Genomic DNA, 24577 nt, shown 5'->3' with positions numbered 1-24577 from the left:
ATGTATGTGGAATTCCTACTTGGAGTATGAATGGTATCCATCTCATAGAGGGGTTCCCAGAGTAAAAGAATTCATACAAGACACGATTAAGAACAATACCTGCTACAGGGCCTGTCCTTGTTCCTGCTACTCTATTTCAGGATGCTATCACAGTGTGTGGCATTTGAGAAGGCCTTCAGGAATGACAGGGAATATGACATCCCAGTGCTGAGAAACACAGACGTTATGGAGGCCCAAAGAAATGAGAAAAGTAGACCAAAAGCCAGATCTTGCAGACCCACTGTGCGGCAGTCTAGTGAGAACTGTGAAGTGTGAGGACATGACAATATACAGATGCTATTCTCCGAAATGGAGGCCTGGCTAGATCAGTGACCACTGAAAGTGGGAAGAAGAAAGACCAGGGAGGCTCGCTGTAGTGAGCTGGAAATTGAGAAACTTACTTCTCACTTGCTAAGATGCTCATACTAGTATAATCCAAGAGCAGAATGACTTGCCAAAGGATAATCTAAAGCCATGCTGGCCACCAAGGGCACTCATGGCCCAGAGACGATACTCAAGGTCATGCACAAAATGGCAAAGGCCATGTTTTCAAGGGTCTGAACTTTATTTTCTCTCCTTTTCCATCTGTATTACAGCTGTCCAACAGAAATATATTATTCAAAATAGATTATTCTAGCTATCACACTAAAAGTATAAGATGGTAAAATTAATTCCAATAATATACTTGAACCCAATAAGTCCATATTATCATTTCAGCATATAATTAATATTATACAATGATTAATGCAATGTTTTGTACTTTTTTATATAGTCTTTGCAACCTAATGAGAATTTACCACGTATGGTATGTCTCAATGCAAACTAGCCACATTTCAAGCTCACTAGCCTTGCTTGTCTTGCAATTATTGGGTTGGCTAGCCCAAGTCTATACATGTACATTTTTCCTCAGGCTTTAGAGGTTTATAGGATAAAAGACACGAGAAAGATGCCTGCTTACAATGAACATTGCTTTGATACTACTTAGGAAAGAACTAAATGTATAGAAAACAGGTTTGGTTAGGTCAAAGATCTGCCTATGTTCTCATTTTGATAAGACTCAGTTTTCTTGCCTAAATATGGAATAGTAACAATTTCTTCTAAGCATCTCAAAGGAACTTCACGAATTTCAAAGATTAATAACATAATGAACTTTGTAAACAATAACCTTGTTTCAGTCATTCTACAAATACTAATTGCACATGCACAATGAGGACAGAACCATTTAACTTCTTTGCAATCTCAGTATCAACATGTGATTAAAGACTCAACAGGTATTTTCTATATTGTGAAATAACAAATTAAATAAGCAACAAAATAAAAATAGAAAGCATGTAGCAGTTATTAGTCTAATCCCAATATATGGGCATTTTGTACCGAGTACACTCTTACATACATTTCCACTTGATCCTTTGTGGGGGACAGCTCTGCCTCTGGAGAGGGCGACCCCTCTAATTTTTTGTGATTCTTCTCTTCTGTTATGAAACAAAAATTCAGAAAGATTTGTCTTATATGTAGTTAATGAGTGCCATGTTTCTTAGTTTCTCAAGTAATTTTAGTCAGAAATGACAGAGGCTTGTGTGGCCTCAACAAAGTCCTTACTGGTTGCCTTTTTAATATAAATCTGTTTATTCAGTGGGCCAAAAGACATTCTTTTACTAAAGCACACTAGCATCAGGCCTTAAGGTGAGAATGGTTTATCGTGTCACTGATACCATACTCTGGAGGCAGTTAATTAAGAGACTCAAGTCCCCTTAGTACTTTCTAATTAGACCAGAAGGAAGGAACATCTGTTTAGATTCCAAAAATATTTTCTCACAAAATTCTGACTCATGGATTTTATATTGATTCATTTTGGCTAAAACTAATCTGTACAGAAAACTATTCATCACCATCAGTCTATGTAACATGTAGGTAAGCGAGGACTACATTTCAGCTCAAGTCAAAACTATGAGCACCTCTCCCCACCTGGCCCAGACACATTACATCATCAACAAGCTGTGGACCTAACATGAGGCTTCAAGGTATGTGCACAGGCAAAGCAGGAAACAATGGTTCTTTGCCTAAAATCTAGGTCTTCCCTGAGGTCTTACAAAGTAAAGTAATCGGGGCTGGGGATATGGCCTAGTGGTAAGAGTGCCTGCCTCGGATACACGAGGCCCTAGGTTCGATTCCCCAGCACCACATATACAGAAAACGGCCAGAAGCGGCGCTGTGGCTCAAGTGGCAGAGTGCTAGCCTTGAGCGGGAAGAAGCCAGGGACAGTGCTCAGGCCCTGAGTCCAAGGCCCAGGACTGGCAAAAAAAAAAAAAAACAAAGTAAAGTAATCAGCTCAGGAAGCCATAAGCTTAAATTTGGGCTTCCACATTTCCTGTCAATAAAAACATCTTATGGGTGGAGTCCCTCCTTCTGGAGCAGGGATTTCTACAAATGGTTGCAAAGGGCTAACACAGAAGCCATTTACAGAGCTGGAGACAGCATGGAAGGCTGGCTGACCTGGCCTCACTGCACACAAAAATTATATAGGATCAATCTACAATTTTCCTCAATCCAGATGCCTGGAAGCGTGATGGCAGGCAGGCAGGCAGGCCCCGGCCTCCGCTCCTGATGGACTGATACCAACACTTACCTTGCTCACTCTGCAGGTCTTTCAGTCTGCAGCAGAGCTCCTCCACTAAGGTCTCAATTCCAGAACTCTGTGTGACAAAAAGACTATTATTCGTTTGCTACTAGGTATAGGAAAGATAGACATTAGTTTACTTTTATATTAATACAGAGGCCTACAAGTCTTCCATGTAAGAAAAGACATACATTACCACAGTTAAGTGAACACTAACGTTTAAAAGCTGCACATTTACAGATCTAAATTAACGTATTTTACTACTGAACGACGTTGAGTGGAACTTACTGGTAGAATGTAGACGTATTAATGAATCTTCTCTCATGGCTTGTCTTCCCAGAGGCCCATCATGGCTGTCTACTAAGTACAACAGACTGAGAACTCAAGACCCCTTATCTGGCCAAAGGCCAAGACATCAAAAAAACAGCATGAAAAAATCTTTGTGAAGGCCTCAAGTTCATTTCAGAACCACAAAAACAACACACAAATCCCCAATGTGAGCAGCCTTACAGAAATTCAAGGCAGAGAAAATCACATACACACACACACACACACACACACTTTCCCTCTCTCTCTCTCACACACACACATGCACACACTCACTCACACACACGAAAAAGAAAATCTCCCCTTTTGAGAGATCATCAGGTCTCTACTCTAGCCAAGGAGGAGGAGACCCAGAAATGAAGCTCCTCCTCGGTGATTACACAGATCAGAAACTGTAATAAAATCAGCCTTTGTCTTTCTTTAAGTCTCCTCAAAGTCCTCTAGTAGTGTCTTTTTCTTTTTTTTGTAAGTGAACTTTGATGACTGCAACAACAAAAGCAGTACAAAGAAACACATCACTGCTGTCATTGAGCCTGGAGCCTGTTTACTTCTAAGTCCGGAACAAGGTACACACCTCTAAACAGAACTAGGATAACGTTTAAGGAGAGAACACAGGAAAGTACAGAATTGGGAGGACAAAAATCAGAGTCAAGCTTTAAAGAAAAATGAATATCGAAAAGCAGGCACATGCACATTAATACCTCACTACGAAGATGTTTAAACTTTCAAATTCTTGATTGCTTAAAAAATAAAAAGAAAATCCTTCACAACTTCAGATTTATTCACTGGCCCAAATTCTAATGAAATTGGAACCACGTCTCTTATGTGGGCAACAAGGAGTGGATGCACAGGAGAGCGCAGCGCCGCGCCTCAGCACCTCACCGCCTTACGGCTAAAAATAGACATCTACCCCATTCACTTAACTCAGAATGACTCAGCACAAGTGTTAAAGATATCTGAAGCGAGAAACCTCCCAGTTATAACAGTTTTGCAGTTTAAGCAGCAAGAAACAGAGACCAATGAAAAATGGTTAGTTGCAAGCATCCATAGTTACATTCTATTCTCCAAAGCTTTGAACAGGGAGACAGGCAAATAGGCCAGAAGAGAGCTACCTTCCTTCTTTTAAAAAACAATCAAAACAACTGTTTAAAAACATGGCAGAAGTTAGTTATAAACATTGTGGTCCACTCCACAATTCCAGCAGAGAAAGTCTTGCTTACCATAATGTTCAAGGTGTAGTAAGGCTGGCAATTATATTCCATCCCCCCTGACTAGGAACCTAACACCAGTGTCAGCTGACATGCTGCATACTGTTCTGCAGAACAAGCCTATGTCACTGAGCTTGTAAATCAAGGGCTGTTTGCCCTGCAAAACTCTGAACCTCCAGGGACAGCCATTAAACACCCTCAACACTCTAATACAAGCAGTTATTTGGAACACTGAATGACCATGACAACCCAGTAACTAAAAAACTTTATTCTTTGTCTTGGTAATTAACCATGCTTACAGATTTACATATGGGAGCAAATTTCATATACACACAGTACATATTATGAATGTATATTTTCACATATACAGAGCTGTGTATATAAAAGCAAGCTTTACCAGTCAGGTTTTGTTCTCTTTGCTATCTGCAGTATCCTTGTTCATAATTTTTAGAGTAATCATTTAGGCTACTGGGTTATCGGAAGGTTTAAAGGGACACAGATATTGCCTGTCATGTCCTAGCTGACACGAAACACAGTTAACTTAGAACTGAGAAATTTTATTTAAATTTGCAATTAAAATATAAACTACAATGTAATTTTAAGAATCATAGTATTTTCATAGTGTACCATATCCAAAAATACTCAAGTATTGAGTATTCAAAAATACTCAAGAACCTATAGCACACTGGTGGTGCAAGACTACAATTATAGCTACTCAGGAAGCTGAGATCTGAGGATCACACTTCAAAGCCAGTCATTCAGGCAGAAGTCAGTGAGACTTTTATCTCCAATAAACTACTCTGAAAAAGCCAGAAGTGCTTCTGTGGCTCAAGTGGTAGAGCACTAGCCTTGAGCAAAAGAATCTCAGGGACAGGGCTGGGAATGTGGCTTAGTGATAGAGTACTTGCTGAACACACACGAAGCCCTAGGTTCAATTCCTCACTACCATATAAACAGAAAAGGCTGGAAGTGACGCTGTGGTTCAAGTGGTAGAATGCTAGCCTTGAGCTAAAGAAGCTCAGGGTCAGAGCCTAGGCCCCCGAGTTCAAGCCCCAGGAGTTGGGGGGAAAAAAAGGTGAGATGCTCAGGGATAGTGACCAGGGAGAGTTCAAGCCCCAGGACTGGCCAAAAAAAGAGAGAAAATTGGAAAATATATAAATCATGGTACCATTTATATAAAGCTAAAGAACATAAAAAAATGCCACATTTGCATATACCTTCAGACAATATGTACAACGGAACATTAAGCACAGGAAAGGATAAGCACAGGTCGGGTAGGCAGTAGGCTCTGGCCCAGGGAGAGGACAGAACCTTGGCTGCCACGGCGCAGCCTTGGTTGTCTGTCCTACACCTCGCACGACAGCCCCAGGCTCCACACTAGCCTCATGCCACTCTGTAACTGCTTGCTCACCAAGTGGGCTGACTCATTTTATAGCAGCCCTGCCCACTTGCTTCCTTCTGCTTTTAGTTAATTCATGGCCCAAGTGATGTTATTCGTGTTTCTCAGCAAAGAATTGACTTTTTAAATACACATGAAAAATATGAAGGTACACTGTACTGGCGCAAAAAGAGCGTTTACTAATGAGCCCAGCCGAATGTGTGAAGATAGGTGAAGAAAGACCCCCAGGGTACCTGGGCATGAGTCTTCTATTAGGCTTCTTTAAATAACCAGATCCAATTAGTTAGTGGGATTCAGCAGTAGCACTGTTACTTTCAAAACTGACAAGTGCAAAGGATTGCAGTACTGTAACAATATTCACTCCCCAAGCAGGACCTCACAACCTTTTTAATCATCCCACCCTCAAAACGAGAAATGATAGAAAAGTCTTTATTAGCTTTAAGAGGCTCAATGAAACCACGTGCCTGTAATCCCAGCTACTCATGAGGCTGAGCTCCGAGGATCTCAAATTGAAGCTGGTAGGGGCAGGAACATCCATGAGACTTATATCTCCAACTGACCACCAACAAGCTAGAAGTGGAGCTGTGGCTCAAGTGTCAGAGCATAAGTCTTGAGCACTACAGCTCAGGGACAGCACCCTGAGTTAAAGCCTCAGGACCAGCACAAACAAAAAAAGCGCTAGTGGCAAGCAAGTCTCAATGGCAGGCACCTACCTAGAAAGCATGAGGCCCCAACTCCAAACCCCAGCACCAAATACATACATACATATATACACACATACATACATAGCCTCAATGAAAATAAAACAAATATAAATTATTAAAATAAAACAAATGCAAGCAAACTATTAAAAAGGCCGGAGCTTTGAGGATTTAAACCAACAAAAGCTGGAGCACAGTTCACAACTGTTTCCTACTTTTCTAAAGAGAAAGGAGGGAAGGCTGAATATACTGAACACATCAGATATACGCCAGATCCATGGAGAAGAGCTGAGACATGCAACAGGTAACAAGCTACCCACTCCCAGGGGGCCAAGCTGCCTACTGCTAAGTCACAGTGCCATTCCGCTTAAGCAGACCCCATTATTAACTGCAATCACAGCAAAGGCAAAACACATCAGAAAATGAATACTCAGAGATCGGCATGTTATTTGCATGTGTACATGAAAATTGAATGACCAAAGGCAGCTCCCAGCTGGGACCTAACAACCAACAAAGCCCTTTAGGGGTCTTGATCTTCTGGTGGGAAAGCATTCACCATGTGCTCAGGACTCTCCACAGTGCTGCCAAATTTTCATCAATGTAAAAAATTAAAATGTGGCCAGGAGCCGATGGCTCACCCATGTAATACTAGCCACTCAGGAGGCTGAGATCTGAGGACTGTGGTTCAAAGCCAGGCTGAGCAAGAAAGTGCATGAGACTCTTACTGCCAATTAACCACTAGAAAATCAGAAGTGGAGCTGTGAGTGGAGCACGCTAGACTTGAGCAAAAAAGCTCAGGGACAGCGCCAAGGTGCTGAGTTCAAGCCCTATGACTGACAAAAATAATTAAAGTGCGACACACCTCAGTTGAAGACTTTTCTGGTAGTTTCTCAGATATAAACTATGGAATTATACAAGTCGAGAGATATGCTGTAATTCCTTACTCCTTAAATCCCAATACAAGGAAGAATCTGGCAATGGTGTGGTTAGACAACAGTCCACACACTGTAACTAATACCAATACTACACATGAACACAGTGACAAGAATTTGTCTTATCTAAATGCACATCACCACTACTTATATATCCGATGTATAATATATGCCCCACCTATATCCAACATAATGTCATCTCTTTTACTGCCCTATAATTAGGTCACTGACATTTTTATTAACTCACAAATATGAGTTGTTAGTGGCTTTGACTGTTGTTAGTGGTACTGACGACAGTGTGTCCTCGGAAGACCTCTAAGGGGGGACATGTGACTGAATTAGAGAGCCTAGCCCAATACCAAGGATATGACTATCCACAGTGAGGAAAGAAGCAGTAAGCCTATGCACAGCCATTCACTGTGGTGACAAAATAACATGATACACATTTTTACATTATAATGTCCTACCCTAGGTTCTCCTTGACCTTTTTGTCTAGAAATCTGTACAAGAGATTCTACTCAGAAGACCTGTGAGAGGACACGGCCTGCAACACTAGCACCCAGGTTCTTTCTACTCACTCCAACTCCCAGGAGCCCAGACAGCTGGCTCACGGGGTCTGTATACTGATGCAACGACAGCATCTGGCTTCAAGGCAGGGGACTGTGACTCCTCCTCAAAAGCTAGCTGAATACCTGGCACATGTCTGCACGTTTATCACCTAAGGAAATAACTATCAGGGAAAAGGAATGGAAGTACTTTTTTTTTTTTTAAGGAGAAAGAGGACAAGTCTGTCTATTTGTGTTGAAATTAACAATCCTGCCTATTACAACAGGGCAAATGTAAAACATTGCTCCAAGACAGTCACCTAGGGAACTTGTGCAAGCCAGTGCCCTTCCCTTTTACTGCTGATACCTCCGCAGGCACCATGCTCAGCTGATGTGAGTTACACAAACTACACGTGCAAAGGTCAAGCAGTACTACAGTGCTCTCATGCTAAGAGTCGCAACCTCCTCCACAGGTCTCGCCCACCCTGTTTTTATTCAGCTTAACCATAAGCCAAAGGCCAGACTCGTTTCTCGCAACTTTGGGCAGAAGAAACAAGATGCACTCCCAGACTGAGGCTGCCGGCTCCTATTTTCCTTCCACCATGACTCAGCAGCTTCCTTGGACTTTGCTCAGAAAAATTACCTGAAATAACCTCTCATTTATAAAGACTACCTGCATTCTGAACTCCTTCAGAAGCTCCAAGTTATTTTGTCAATCTACTCCTTCCAGTACCATAATCAGAACACTTGGAGCTAACTAACCACCTTTTTCTCGGTGGACTACCCTGCTGTAGGGGTGGCCAAACACCCCTCCAACCCACAGTTCATTCACGGAGGGGCAGACACCTGGTCCCACTTCAATCTGTGGTGAACAGTAGTAGACAGCAGAGTTTAGTAGTCATGTCCAGCCAGAGCTAGAATGGCCACCCTACACCATGCGTGTGCCAAGGTGGAGAAGCAGAATTCTGAACGCAAGGGAATGACCCAGAAGTAGAAAGAAAAACACATGAAACACAGTAGGTGTTTAAAGAAAATGATTTTATCACACTGTTCCCAGCTTGGGTTTCTCCTAAGAGCACTACATTTCCACCTCTTGATTTCTTGTGTCTTGAGCTATAGTACCACTTTCAGCTTCTCCTGTTTATGTGGTACTGAGGAATCGAAGTCAGGGCTTCATGCATGCACTCTACCACTAAGCCACATTCCCAGCAGCCCATGCCTATAATCCTAACAAATAAATCCGTGAGACTCATCTCCAATTAACCACCAAAAAGCTGCAAGTGGAGCTGTGGCTCCTCAAATGGTAGAGTGCCAGCCTTGAGTGAAAAAGCTAAGAGACAATGTTTAGACCCTAGTTCACATTCCAACAGCAGCACCCACACAGAAAAGGGGAGCTACTCAGGATGCTGAGGGCTGAGAATATCGGTACAAAGCCAGCCAAAGCAGCAAAGTCCACAAAACTCTCATCTCCAATTGACCATCAAAAAGTTGGAAATGGAGGTATATGTAGCTCAAGTGGTATAGTGCCAGCCTTGAGCACAAAAGCTCAGGGGCAGTGCCCAGGCCCTGAGTTCAAAACCCAGGACCAGAACACACACACACACAAAAGTGAAACTTCAATTCAGTTCAAGAGAAATTCAGTAACTTCTTCTATGCAACAGGCATTCACTCTGCTAGCCCTAAGAGAGCAAAGAAAAGCACATGGGTAATGCCTAGTCCTTGCCTTCAATGAGCAAGGTAAGATATAAGCAAAGCCTCTGTTCAGCATGTGCAAGGTCCCGGGCCTGATCTCTGACACCACACACACTCACAGATAAAATTTTGCGTAGTACAAAGAAATACATTTTATATTAAAAAAAGAAAAAAAAAAAACGGCTGGGGATGTGGCTTAGTGGTAGAGTGCCTAGCATGCGTGAAGCTCTAGGTTCGATTCCTTAGTACCACATAAACAGAAAAGGCTGGAAGTGGTGCTGTGGCACAAAGTGGTAGAGTGCTAGCCTTGAGCACAGAGCGGCTCAGGGACAGAGCCCAGGCCCTGAGTTCAAACTCCAGGACTGGCAAACACACACACACACACACACACACACACACACACACACACACACACTTCAAAAGGGACAAATGATAATGTTCACATGTTACAGTGGTAATGCATAGTTTATTTCTAAAAAAATTTTAAACAAGCTGTAATATTTATGTAAAGGCACTTTTCTTTTGCTTCTTCTAGGAGTTAAAAATGAGTGAACTTACTTCATCAGAAGCAGATCGAAGACACTGGACAGCAGCCTGTTTCTTCATTTCTTCTAGCGTTAGATCAGAACACTTTTTCTTACTCTTTCCCCATTTCTTATAAGCTCCTTTCTCCCAGCCCAGGAAGATGTCATTCTCCTGCAAGAAGATTGCACTAGGCTCAATGGCTAAGACTGTAGAACAAGTTTCAAGGTCTATTTCCAACTACTTGTACATACATTCACAAAATGGCACATACTAACAGATTACTCCTTGAGCACTCAGTGAAGTACTTGTCTAAACTATGGCCATGGAGCACTTGGTCACAGTATTTGTCTAAATTAGTCACTGAGAGCTTAGTCACAGCACTTGTCTATTCACATTATTTACAATTTATTGTGTATCATATTAGTATGACTGCTTATATTTATAAAAATATGCTAAACAACTCAACCCAGATGTTTGTTCATAAACACAAATATAACTGAAATTTCACAATAACTTAATTACAGACCTTCTGTAATTCCTACTTTTTATTTATTTTTTTTTTTTTGGGCCAGTCCTGGGCCTTGAACTCAGGGCCTGAGCACTGTCCTTGGCTTCTTCCCGCTCAAGGTTAACACTCTGCCACTTGAGCCACAACGCCACCTCTGGCCGTTTTCTATATATGTGGTGCTGGGGAATCGAACCCAGAGTTTCATGCATATGAGGCGAGCACTCTTGCCACTAGGCCATATTCCCAGCCCTACTTTTTAATAATGAGCATTTGGTTACTATCAGATTTTAAAATCCAACAGTTTAAAGTTCTGCATTTTAGTCTAAAAACAAAAGAAATTTACTTCTCCCCTTATATATGTCCATTATACCAATCTAAAGAAAGCCCAACACTGGTGTCTCCCACGTGTAATCCCACTCAGGAGACTGCGATCAAAGATGCTGGTTCAAAACAAGCCCGGGCAGGAAGGTCCATGAGACTCTTTATCTCTAATTATACCAGCAAAAAGCCAGAAGTAGAGCTGTGGCTCAAATGGTAGAAATCTAGCCAGCCTTGAGCAAAAAAAAAAATTCAGGGACAACACCCAGGGCCTGAGTTCAAGCTCCAGTGCACACACACAAATCTGATATGTAGAGAGGTTAATGAGGAAATCCCTTTGTATAACTAATATAGCTATTTGTATAACTTTGTACTTGACTAAATTTATTATTGTAAACATTACCCCATGTTACCAATTCTTTGGCTATATAATAATCTAAAATGTAGGTGGTTAAGTGTACTTGGCTATTTTTCTAGACTGGAAATTTTAATATTTTTCATTACCTTGCCTTTCACTTGATAAATTATAACTAGAACCAGTGGAGAGACATGTGACAACAAGAGTAGAAAAAGCAGACAACAGCACTTGGCTTACATAAATGAATAAGCTAAAGAAGAAAGTGCATACTAATAAAACCAAAAGAACTTTTTTAAGATCAAATCACAGATCACCAACCCAATTTATTCTGAGGTCCAAAGCATAAAATTTAGTTTTGTGCCACAGATAAAAGTGGAAAAAAGATCATTCCTGGGTACATTTTCAGAACTCATGAGCCTGAAAATCATTCTCTGCTGACAGGAAAAATATGCTGTAGGCCAAATGAGAACTGTTAGTGTTTATATTTATCCAATGTACTTAGCTGGGCTTCTTTGGAGACATGATGTTTCTTACCAATATCTCTGGGGGTAGAGTTTGTCTTATAACAAGAACATAGAACAGAATCATTACAGTTTGCATTCAAAGCTTTTCAAAGGCAGAGGGAAAAAAATCTTTACTAAAAGTCCTGCTATAAGCCAGGCACTGGTGGCTCACACTTGTAATCCTAGCTACTCCGGAAGCTGAGATCTGAGGATCTCCATTCAAAGCCAGCCCAGGCAGGAGCCTTTTTGTTTTTGTTTTGTTTTTGGTCAGTTGTGGGGCACTGGACCTGAACTCTTTTGCTCAAGGCTAGCACTCTACCACTGTGAGCCACAGCTCCTCTTCTGGTTTTTGAGTGGTTAACTGGAGATCAGAGTCTCACAAAGACTCTTAAGTCCAAGCTGGCTTTGAACCATGATCCTCCGATCTCAATCTCTTCAGAAGCTAGGATTACATGCGTGAGCCACTGGTGCTGGCTAAGAATGTTATCTCCAATTATCACAGAAGCAGCACTGTGGCTTACGCGGAGAAGTTCTAGTCTTGAACAAAAGGAGCTTACGGAGCCTAGGCCCAGAGTTCAAGCCCCAGGCACCGCCAAAAAAAAAAGTCCTGCTATTCACAGTATATAAAAGAACAAATGCAAGTTACTGAAAACAGAACTCATTTTTGTCTTTGCTGGAGACTGGCTGTTTCTCCTTGTTTAAGTAGTCTTCCTTACAAACATTTTGTTACTCAAGTATATTATAGCTCAGCAGAGGTAACATGTACTCAACAATCCTAACCAACTTGTAGTATAAAAAGACAGAAGGAATTTTCCCAATTCAGCAGGATCTGCAGGCCTTCTGAAACACAGCTTGACAATACCTATCCAAGAATCTCAAATATGTATGTATACTTTTGGTCCATTAATTTTACTTACAGAAATTCTTCCTAAGGAAAAAACCCACCAAGTGTGCAAAAACTTGGCTGCAGCGATGTCAACAGTAACTTTGTCAATGATGCAGACAACCTCAATGTCAAAGAGGGAAATGACTAAGGAAGTCATTCTTTTTTTTTTTTTTTTTGGGGGGGGGGGGTCGGTCATGGGGCTTGAACTCTGGACCTGGGTGCTGTCCCTGAGTGTTTCAGCTCAAGGCTAGTGCTCTATCACTTGAGCCACAGTGCCACTTCTGGTATTCTGGTGGTTAGTTGGAGATAAGAGTCTCACAGACTTTGCTGCTTGGGCTGGCTTTGGAACTATGATCCTCAGATCTTAGCCTTCTGAGTAGCTAGGATGACGGGTGTGAGCCACTGGTGCCCAACAGGAAGTAATTCTTAACAAGTATTACTTATTGACCTGGAAAGTAGTTGATAATATTGTAAGAGAAGCAGTCTTACAATAGTGTAATCTCATTTTGGGTTAAACACAGTGTACTTGAAAAGGTCTGAGAATGCTATTAAGAGGTTCCTAAAGAGTTTGTGTCTTAGTGAACAGGGATAGGATATTGAATTTTTATTTTCTAAGTCATATCTGGGCCATACTCCCTTAAGAAAGTCATATTTACTGTTGTACACAGAAAAGAGAAGTCTTCCTCTATCAACAGCTTTACATTTCTGCCCACAGTCCTTTGTTTATACATGGAACCAGTTTCATCCTTTCTCAAGAAACCACGAAAGTATCTTTCTTGTGGTAGCAAGGATCTAACGAATATAATCCAGTCCCTGCCTGCTAGTTATGATGTCTAGTGGAGAAGAAAGGCAAAGCAGCTGTTCATAGCATGACTGATGCTGTCACAGACATCTTAGAAATACTAAGTGCACGAGGGTGTAAGATATCACAAGAAATGTACTCACTGCCTTATTATGTAACTGTACCCCCTTTGCACAACACCTTGTCAATAAAATTTAATTAAAAAAATTTCAAACTGGAAAAAAAAAAGAAATACGAAGTGCAGAAGAGGATGTTCTTTTCTTGGCCTGAAAGGGAAGCAAAGGCTTCCTACCAGAGGAAGGGTCATGATGCACACAGTCTTAAACAGTAAGCTGGCATGAGCAGGAAACCCAATACCAGGCAGAAAATGTGCTAATGCAAGGAACAGCCAACTGTCTGCAAAGGGCTAGACAGTAACTATATTAAGGCAAGAGGAAGTTCAAAAGTATATAGATTCTTTTATATTGTATATATATACACACACACACAAAGAAAAAATGAGAAAGTAAATTTCTAAAATTTTCATCCATAAAATATAATTTGGTGAACATCTTGCGTACTATAACCCTCCTGATGAGCAGGTCTTCTGGGGGAGGAAATAACATATGATTAACTAGGATTCAAAGTTAAGTGTTCCCTACCTATCACAACCAACCAGAGGACAGAGACAGTGGCCCACACGCCTACAGTTCCAGCTACTCAGGAGGTTGTGAGCGCAGGGACCTATCACTAGAGCCCAGGAGGAGCTTGGGGCCAACCTAGCAAGAGTCAAGAAAGCCAAATAAAACCAAGCCAACTACAAATATCCAGCTAGTAAGACAGATTTTAAAAAATACTTGTAGTAAAATACAAATAAAACACACCACATGTGAGTACATGTGAGCCATCAGTTCCCACCCTCTCTTCCAAACTAATGCTAACCACTAACCTGCCTTCTGTGTATGGGTTTGCCTGCCCTGGACATTCCAAACAAATGGGCTTTAAAAGAACTCACATCCTCTGGGTCTAGTTTCTTTCACTTGCAATGGTGTTCTGAAGGCTCAGCCACATTGTAGCACGTGTCAGCAACTTCATTCCCTTTTATTACCAAATACTACTTAACTGTATGGATCACTACATTTTGTTACTCCATCCACTGACTGACATGTGAGCTGGTGGTTATCAATAATGTGGCTATCAATAACGTGTGTGCAATCTTGGGGCTTGAACTCGGGGACCTGAGCGCTGTCCCTGAGCTTTTTTTTTTTTTGGTTGTGGGGCTTGAATTCTGGGCGTGGGCACTGTCCCTGAGCTCTTCAGCTCAAGGATAGTGCTCCACCACTTGAGCCACAGTGCCACTTCTGGTTTTCTGGTGGTTCATTGGAGATGAGAGTCTCACAGACTTTCCTGCCTGGGCTGGCTTTGAATCAGGATCCTCACATTTCAGCCTCGTGAGCAGCTAGGGTGACAAGGCATAAGCCACTGGTGCCCAGCTTCCTGAGGTTTTATGTGGAAAGCTAACACTCTACCACTTGAGCCACAGCCTCAATTCCAGCTTTTTGGTGGTTAATAGGAGACAGAGTCTCTCCTGCCTGGGCTGGTTTTGAACCTCAGTCTCCTGAATTGCTAGGATTACAAGTGGTAAGCCACTGGCATCTGGCATAAGAGAGAGTCATTTTTATGCACATTTAGTTTCAATTCTACATAGGAGTAGAAGTGCTGCATCATATTAACCTTTTGAAGAACTGCCTATTTCCAGCACAGCTGCTTTTATAATCATACCAACAATTTATTGGGTGTGGGGAGAGTCCTTCTAATTTTTCACATCCTTGCCAACAAGTGTAACTATGTTTTTATTTAGTTATCCTGGTAGGTATGAAGTGGTATCTCACTGTGGTTTTAGAAGCCCTAATGATAAATGTTGAGTAGCTTTCCTTGTGCTTGATGGCAATTTGCATATCATCTTCAGACAAATGGTTACTAGTTTAAAACAGGCTTTTGCTTTTTTTGGGGGGGAGTGGTATCTGGACTTGAACTCAAGGCTTTCTCTCAACATGTTCACAGCTGGCACTCTTACCACTTGAGCAATACTCCAGGACTTTTCTGCCTGGACTGGGCCTGAATCAAAACTTTTCAAGTCTCAATTTCCAAAGTAGTTGAGATTACAGGCATAAGCCACGGGAGGGCATTTGACTCTGACCTCGTTTCTACCTCTCCTTCTTGCCATGAGAATGGAGCTTTCCTTTGCCACACTCTTCTGCCATGAATTTTTCCTCCCCGACCAAAGACTAAAGGCAACGGAGACAGCTTACCATGAACTGACTGAACCTATGAAACTGTGCCAAAGTAAGATCGCTCTCCTTTATTATATTTCTGAGGTATTTTGTCACAGTGACAGAAAGCTGATGCACACCTGCTGTCTTTTCATTTGTCTGTCTGTCCTGAATGTCAACTGATTCATGATAAAAATAGCAGACATATACCAAATACTTACTCAAAGAAACGGAGTAAAATCAAATGTGTTTTTTTTTTCTAAGCTCTACCTGGACTGGAGGCCTGGCTCAAGAGCTCCCCGCCTGGGAGGGCCCTAAGTTTAAACCTCAGTGCTAAGGAAAACAAGGCAAAAACAAATCAAAACCCTAATCCGAAAGCCAAATCACCATTATGAAAAGCTTCCCGATGTATTATTGTCAAGTACTTTTCTATTATGATGGTATTTATTACCAGGCAGTATGTTTTACCAACTACTTTTCTAGACACTACTGTGAGGTGACATAAGGCTAGAGTTTTGATTGACTCCCTCGTGCTGTCTTCTATCAAAAGGGAGACTAGGAACTGGAGGAAGGCAAGGAACACGGCATTCTAAAATACAGCTGGTGCCACTGACGTCTGCTGTGAGCTACTGCGCCTCGCCTCTGCCTCCCACACCTTCCTGGGAGCAGCCGCTAAGAACAGAAACTTATGCATCTGAATGGGACCAACGCCACCTCTTCTTCAAGTTCCATGTGGCCGAATGCAAACTAGATGTTCCATCCCTTTGGCCACAAGGATCCCACAACCCGAAAGGAGCCCTACACAGTGCTGCCAAAAATAGAGAACACTTCTTTTGTTTGTTTTGGTTTTTGCCAGTCCTGGTGCTTGAACTCAGGGCCTGAGCACTGTCCCTGAGCTTCCTTTTGCTCAAGGCTAGCACTGTACCACTTGAGCCACAGAGCCACTTCCAGCCTTTTCTGTTTATGTGGTGCTGAGGAATAGAACTCAGGGCTTCATGCACACAAGGCAGCACTCTACCACTAAGCCATATTCCTAGCCTGAGAATGCTTCTTTGGGATAGTGTATGAGAATATGACACCAAAATTAAAACTGTTGTCAATACCCTGAGCCCTATAAGGAGCTAGCTTATGCCTGAAAATAGCAAGAAATGCCAGTAAGTAGAGGTAACTATTATTAATAAATAGCGTATATTCAGACTTTTTTTCAAGTGTAGAATTTAGTCCCCACACAACAGTATACAGAGAATAATACACAGTATTATTTGTTAGGTTAAACTCAGACCTGGAACGTTATACCTGTCAGAAATCATTTTTGTTACCCTTATACTGAATAGACTGGGTACGATCTTTTAGATCAGAGATAATGGTCCTCAAACCTGGAAGGCAATGATGTTCTACAATACTTTGAAAGCAACACTGGAATTTACAAGTCTGAGTAAGATCTGCTTTTATTGTTGTTGTTGTTAATTTTGTGTCTGAAAAACCAGGCTCCTGTTTGCCCTTGGTGGTGTAAACATCAAAACCACGTGCCTTGGCAGAATGGGGGGCAGAAAGAGAGATCTTCTGTCCTCCCACCCCAGGACTCTGCAATGAACAGCCACAGAGGCCACTGTGATACCATGTGGCTTTTGAGGCTGAGTCTTAACAGAGCCCTCTTGGCTTGCCCGCTCAGAGGGAAGCCATCACTCATGCCAGTCCAGCTCTAGTCCACAGGAAGAGGTCTGCGCCATGATCCCAACTGAACCTAGCCCTCCACTTCTTCTACCAAGGTGTCAAACATGCCAGTGAAGCTACCTTGGGCCTCCAGGCCAGTGAACCTCCCAGGTGGTTACCAGTGAGTGACCTCAAGTAAAGTCAGCAAGAGTTCAAAAATCAATTGTTGGCCAAGTACTCTACTACTTGAGCCTCTTTTGCTTTATTTATTTTTTGGTGGTACCAGGGCTTGGTCTATGGCCTTGAACTGAGAAGGTGTTCTTGTTGGGAAGGAGCTCTACCCCTTACCATCTCCTCCCTGTAGAAAAAGTGACCATCTAGGCCCATGGCAAAAGGTGGCCCTGTCAAGAGGAAAAGGAAGCCACAGGGCTGGAGCAAACTCTCAGAGCAAGAGAGAAAAAGCTAGAGACACAGGGACCCCATCCTGGGAGAAAGAAGGGTTAGGCAATAGGCTGGTCCCCTGGAGTCCCCTTGGACAAGAGGAATTCTGAAGTGGAGTGCTGCACAGAGGGGCTTCGACAGGGCCAGGAACACTCTGTTTCTTTGCATGGGTGCATTTACATGGATATGACCGCTGTGAAAATCTACCAAGTCCTTTATTTTTCTGTATGCATTGACTGAAGTATAGCTCAGTAACAAGTTTAAGTAAAAGGACCTCTTCTTTAAGAATAAGTTTTCATAGTTGCTCTCTATATGTGGAAGAGTTGACAAAATTATGCAGCCCTGAGATCTAAGAGTTAGAGCCATAGGGTCCTGGGATCTAAGAAAACCCCAACAACCCAAGGACATCCAGCATTGGACTGAGTGGGGCTCATTTGGAGGCTGGAGGAGGCCAGTAAGGCTTAGGAATCACAAAAGGAAGCCAGGCACCAGTGGCTCATGCCTGTAATCCTAGCTACTCAGGAGGCATTGATCTGAGGATCAAGATTCAAAGCCAAGCTTAGGCAGGAAAGTCTGTGAGACCCTTATCTCCAATTAAGCACCCCTCCCCCTAAAAGGAAAAAAGTTGGAAGCTCAAACAGTAGAGCACTAGCCTAGGGCAAAAAAAGCTTGGGGAGAGCATCTAGGCCAAGTTCAAGCCCAAGGACTAGGGCACCCCACCCCCTCCCCCACAAGTCTCAGAGGGGGAAAAGGACAGAGACTGGGTAACACCAGCAAACTGAGGTGTTGGGTAATTTTTAAGACCAGATCTTAGATTCTTATGCAGAGAATAGTTCCTAAAATCTACAAAATACTAACAGATCATGCAAAGAGGACAGTCTACGAGCTGGAAGTGTGGCTGCAAGGCACTGAATTCAAACCTCAGCACACTAGTTAACTGATTACTGAGCTAGAGGCATGGCTGAGCAGTAGAGTGTCTGCCTACCAAGCAAGCTCAAGGCTCTGTGTTCAAACCTCAGTGGAAGGAAGGCAGGGGAGGGAGGCCTTTGTACCAGGGGATTTTTGAGAGAAAAGAACTCTTGTGATGGGTCAGCGCACTTATCATTCCACATCACCTTTAGGGCTCATGTGCTTGTAGCCCTGCCCCTCCAGGCCAGAACAAGAAAACACTGTGTACAATGACATACAGAAACCCACTAAGTGTCTTGGTGAAATTCACTGCATGTATTGTAGGACTCTGAGGGGTTTTGTGGTTTGGAAGGCAAAGCCAGTTTTTCTGTCAATGAAAGTTTATTTCTGCTTTTAGTGTTATTAACAATGACTTAAAACAAGAAAACCACCCACAAAATACCCCTTTCTACTATAAAGGGTATATAAAGAACAAAAGATTTTATGTGAAATATGAGCACAGAGCTCACTCTGGGCCAACTGACCCACTGGTGAAGAGTCTGCTTTCCTCTGAAGGCCACATTTCCAGCAGTTCTTAGAAAACAAGACTAAGGTTGAGGGTTTTCTCAAGAATTAAGATTTGACTTCTCAATTTAAACTCAACACCCTATCAAACACCAGGTGTCAACTAGCCAGCCCGCCTGTTTCTCAGTCTTGGGGCCACGAGTGGCTAAGATGGCGGTGCCTCACAACAACGCGCAGCTGCTACAAGTGTCTTTGGTGATAACCCGGAGGTGGTTCTGTGGGCTGTGACTCCCCGGCTCTTCCGCCCTTGATGGACAGACAGCTCATCCCGCCCCTTCCTACCGATCTTAGAGCTGATTGGCTCCTGTGCCTTATATTAGTGGCACGTACTTCCCAATAAACGAGATCTCGCGCCGACTTGACTCCCAGGCCGTCTGACTGTCCTCCGGTGAGGGAGGGCTGGGTGCGGGCGGCCTGCCGACCCTTCTCCTTTCTTGGCTCGTCCGGTCAGGGTGTGCCTTCCCCGTCTCTCCCGTGGGTCGGGGAAGGATGGGGGGCTAAAGACCCGGACAACCATGTATAACGAGACTTACAAGGTGATACACCATGATTTCCAGTAAAGCTGCTGTGTCACACACAATGTAAGTAACAAAAAGTATAGTATCATTCTTGCAGATAAAATATAGTACTAATGTTTCAAGTAGTGGAAATGTAATTGCCTAGGCTGTGCAAGGCCTTGGATTCAATCCCTAGTACCTTGTACCTAGTACAAGAAAACCAAACCAAACCAAAAACACAAGGTTAATTTATATATCTAGTTGTAATGAAAGAGTGCCTTCAATAGTAGAAACCAATACTCCAGGGCATTACTACTCAATATGGCTGGTCATCAACCACTGTTGATGTTAATAGGTTAACAACCCATAATAAAAGAAGGCAGCACTAAGATCTAACGTCTGTTGAGAAAAGGCCTCAGAAGCAAATAAGTTCAACAATCTGCTCAGTGACATAGCTGATTTACCTTCTAATGCAATCTCAGTGTCTTGTAACTGACAGGTTTAAAGTTTGCAGACTCTGAGGAACAAAATCTGGACTATAAAAAGGCACAAGCAGACACAACCACAGGTTTTTCATGGAATACTTAAATCACGTAACAAATACCTGTTCCTGCAGGTCGTAGTCATAGCTGTCATGTAGCAGAAGACTGAGGACATATCGAGTATAAATCATGGCATCAATGCCACATTTCTCCAGCTCTTGTCCCAGCCAGGTCTGCACTGGGCCCAAAGCATGAAGCAGAGACATGTCAGAAACAGACACTGGGCCTGGATAAGAACCCGAGGAGCTTTCAGATGGCAAACCATCCACAACAAGTGTACACACGGGGTGCATGAATTTAGGTTGCTGACATCCTTAAAACGCAAAGCATTTTCTGCAGTTGGTATTCAGCTGGTCTCTGGAGGGGATTTTCACTCCAGCAGAAAGGAGAGGCGCTTGACATCTAGAACAAGCATGTGTATTTGTGCTGTAGTCAGCTCTCTAAATCAGACTTTCCCTTTTCAGACATGACCAATTAATCAGTATCCTGCCATCGACAGACATGTAGCTGAAATTTTCTACTTTTGGTTCACATTGAGGCCAAATGTAAATCTCCGGCACAACCTACAAAAATGAGAAAAGAGAGAAAGGCATGCATTATATGCAGAAATAAATTAATTTTTTTAAAGTCCTTTTATTAAAGCATTGTGGGTAGCTTAGAATGGTTTTCCCCGACCCTTGGAACCTTTGACTTTAAGAAAGTTTATTGTTATTATCAAGGCAATGCACAGAGGGGTTACGGTTACATGAGTCAGGTAATGAGTACATTTCTTTTTGAACATTGTCACGCCTTCCCTAGCTCCCTCCTAGTTTTCCCCTCCTGTCCCCACCCACAAGTTGCATAGTTCATTTTCAACATAGTGTCCAGTGAGCACCGCTGTGGCATTTGTTCATCCTTTGTCCCTCCATTTCTGTGCCTCACCTCACCTTCTCCCAAAACAGAAAATCTCTGACATTTGAACGACATGACATTGTAAACTTGTAAAAGCTTAATGTCATTTAAAATTAAAATTGAAAAGTTGATTTCTGCTTATGCTCAATTATACTGATGTTTAGCAAACAAATAACTTAGTAGGAATTTACCTGCAACAGAAAATTCACTAGCAAATTACCAGTTCATATTAAGCATAACAGAAATATGCTTCTGAATAGCAATTTCATTGGAACACTGCTTTAAAAATTAGTCCCTTAAGCCTTAGTTTTACACAGGTAATCAGTCATTTTATATGGTTACAAGTTTTAAGCCACAGGCTCACACTTGTAATCTTGGATACTCATGAGGCTGAGATCTGAAGATCACTGTTGAAAGCCAACTAGAGCAGATAAATTCAAGACACTCTTAGCTTTAATTAACCAGCAGAAAGCAGGGACTAGCAGCCAGGCTCAAGTAGTAGGGCACCATCAGCCTTGTGCTCACTCTACTGTTTCACTCAAGGATCTTGAGTTCAAGCCCAAGTAAGAGCACCAAGAAAAAAAAAAATTTTTTTTCGGCCAGTCCTGGGGCTTGGACTCAGGGCCTGAGCACTGTCCCTGGCTTCTTTTTGCTTAAGGCTAGCACTCTGCCACTTGAGCCACAGCGCCACTTCTGGCCACTTTCTGTATATGTGGTGCTGGGGAATCGAACCCAGGGCCTCATGTATACAAGGCTAGCACTCTTGCCACTAAGCCATATCCCCAGCCCAAGAAAAAATTTTTAAACAAGTAAACAAATAACAACAGCAAAAGTACCAAAGCCAAAGGGATGGCTCAGGGGGCTATAGTACCTAACGGGTATAAAGTCCTGAATTCAAACCCTAGTATCAAAAAATTTAAAAAATTAGGGGCTGGGGATATGGCCTAGTGGCAAGAGAGCTTGCCTCGTATACATGAGGCCCTGGGTTCGATTCCCCAGCACCACATATATAGAAAACGGCCAGAAGTGGCGCTGTGGCTCAAGTGGCAGAGTGCTAGCCTTGAGCAAAAGGAAGCCAGAGACAGAGCTCAGGCCCTGAGTCCAAGGCCCAGAACTGGCCAAAAAAAAAAAATTTTTTTTTTTAAATTAAATAAGTAGGGCTGGGGATATGGCCTAGCGGCAAGAGTGCCTCACTCATATACATGAGGCCCTGGGTTCGATTCCCCAGCATCACATATACAAACAATTTGAAACAATTTGTTTATATCCATGCCAAACTATACAGTTGTCCCCACTGTAACTTTCTTGTTCACCTATGTTGAATTTTGGATTACTTGTATTGTGACAGATGACCATCAATATATTTTATAGTCTTCACAAAATGCCATTCAAACATGAGTGTTATTTTAAACTATCAAACATTGCTGATCATAGTCAGACTAAAGGAGGCTACCCTTAGGGGAGGAACCCAAAGGCATGGAACTCCTCTGAACATTTAAAATACCACTTATTGACATGATTCTAGGAAATGAAAATATGGAGTTCTGTTGTTGGTGGTAGCATTGTTTTTGCTTCTTTTTTTTTTGGTGGGGGGGATGCAAAGGGAGGACACAGAAGGGGAGGAAGGGTGAACAAATGCAGTCATGGTATTCAGAATACATTCTGTGGGAAACTGGGGGAAAATAAAGGGAGAATGACATTGTCCAAAAAAGAAATGTACTCATTACATGACTTATCAAATGATAACTCCTCTGTACAACTACTTAATAACATTAAAATTCTATTTTAAAACATTGTTTATGTTAACCTAATCTCACAATTTCCTTCACTTTAAAGATCTGCCCCTTGAGTCAGGGTCTTGATGTTGATGTATTGGAAATGTTAACCTCAAACTCATGATCCTCCTGCCTTAGCCTTCCAACTTTTCAGATTACAAATATGTGCCATGAAGCCAGGCTAAATAAAGGGGCTTCTCAATTCTGTCCAATTTTCTATTTGTTTTACAAGGAAGATATCTGTAGGGCAAAATCTGTGTCCATTTAAGCTACAGATAAGACTCAAAGAAGCTTGCTTGACACACACTGGGCCTTTTCTGTAGTGTAGTGTAAGTTTCCAGCTATTTTAAGAACTCTGTGGGGCTGGGAATATGGCCTAGTAGCAAGAGTGTTTGCCTCATATAAATGAAACCCTGAGTTCGATTACTCAGCACCACATATATAGAAAAAGCCAGAAGTGGCACTGTGGCTCAAGTGCTACAGTGCCAGCCTTAAGCAAAAAGAAGCCAGGGACAGTGCTCAGGCCCCGAGTTCAAGCCCCAGGACTGGCAAAAAAACAAACAAACCAAAAAAAAAGAACTTTGAGGATAAAAATAATACAGTAGACTGGGAATATGGCCTAGTGGGAAAGTGCTTGCCTCACATAAATGAAACCCTGGGTTCGATTCCTCAGCACCACATATATAGAAAAAGCCAAAAGTGGCACTGTGGCTCAAGTGCTAGAGTGCCAGCCTTAAGCAAAAAGAAGCCAGGGACAGTGCTCAGGCCCCGAGTTCAAGCCCCAGGACTGGCAAAAAAAAAAAATAGTAGTAGTGAATGGAGCTCTATGAAGGCTCTGGGTCAATACTGCTCTGTGCCTGGCAGTGAATGTGCTAGAACAATGGGAGAACAATCCCCAAGAGCTGCTCAATCTACAGCATCCCCAGGAAATGCTGTACTAATTTCAAATATACACTAGACTGTGGACTACTTACTTAGCACTGCCAGTCCTGCCAGGTACCAGGTAAGAAACAGGAGCCATGCTGCTGGGGCACCATGGGCAGTGGGGCCCCTGGAAATACACGGGCTGCTGTTCAGCCAAAACCGTCACTTGCTAAAGCAGCCTCCCCTTATGCTCCTTTATCTTATATACTTTTAATAAGTGTGTGCTTAAAGCATGCAAGCAGGACACACACAATTCCGGCTCCTAAATGGCTTTTAATTATTTCAACATGTGAAGTAACACACAGCTCTGTTTTGCACTTTGCCTCTTGCATCTAGCTAGCATTATCACTACACATTGGTCTAGAGTCTCACTGTCCAACAGGACAGCCATTAGTCACGGGTAGCTATTTAAATTCAAGTTAAACACTGTCCCTCAGCTAGGCACCAGTGGCTCATGCCTATAATCATCCTAGCTACTCACAAGGCTAAGACGTTGAGAACTGAGATTTGAAGCTAGCCCAGGCAGAAAAGTCTGTGAGACACCATCTCCAATTAACTGGCAGAATGCACGGCTCAAATTCCCTAGTGAGAGGGTGAATATGAGGCTGAGTTCAAGCCCTGGTACTGGAGGGGGAAAAAAAAAATCTGTTTTAGCTACAAAAGAAATCAGTTCCTCAGTCATACCAGCCATGCTTCAAGTGCTCAAAAGCCACCTACCTAATGGTGTAAATACATGACGTTTATGTCACACACAGAAGTTAACTCCAGG

At 42.5% G+C, this 24577-nt stretch overlaps 1 protein-coding gene across 4 annotated transcripts in view; it reads right to left on the bottom strand.

Moving 5' to 3' along the window:
* Kiaa0232 (KIAA0232 ortholog) overlaps positions 1-24577 on the bottom strand; it is a 52545-nt gene that overhangs the window by 17801 nt on the left and 10167 nt on the right. For all 4 annotated transcript variants that reach the window (XM_048364526.1, XM_048364527.1, XM_048364528.1 and 1 more), the window contains exons 2-5: positions 20281-20781; positions 10019-10156; positions 2666-2732; positions 1433-1511 (exon numbers count right to left, since the gene is read on the bottom strand). In XM_048364526.1, coding sequence (XP_048220483.1) covers positions 1433-1511; positions 2666-2732; positions 10019-10156; positions 20281-20511 — 515 coding nt within the window. In that variant the 5' untranslated portion in view covers positions 20512-20781. The remainder of the gene's footprint in view (positions 1-1432; positions 1512-2665; positions 2733-10018; positions 10157-20280; positions 20782-24577) is intronic.

Source organism: Perognathus longimembris, chromosome 16 (assembly GCF_023159225.1).
Source record: "Perognathus longimembris pacificus isolate PPM17 chromosome 16, ASM2315922v1, whole genome shotgun sequence".
Taxonomy (NCBI): Eukaryota; Metazoa; Chordata; class Mammalia; order Rodentia; family Heteromyidae; genus Perognathus; species Perognathus longimembris.
Note: the sequence above shows the minus strand (reverse complement) of the source record. Positions and strands in the feature narration are given on the sequence as shown.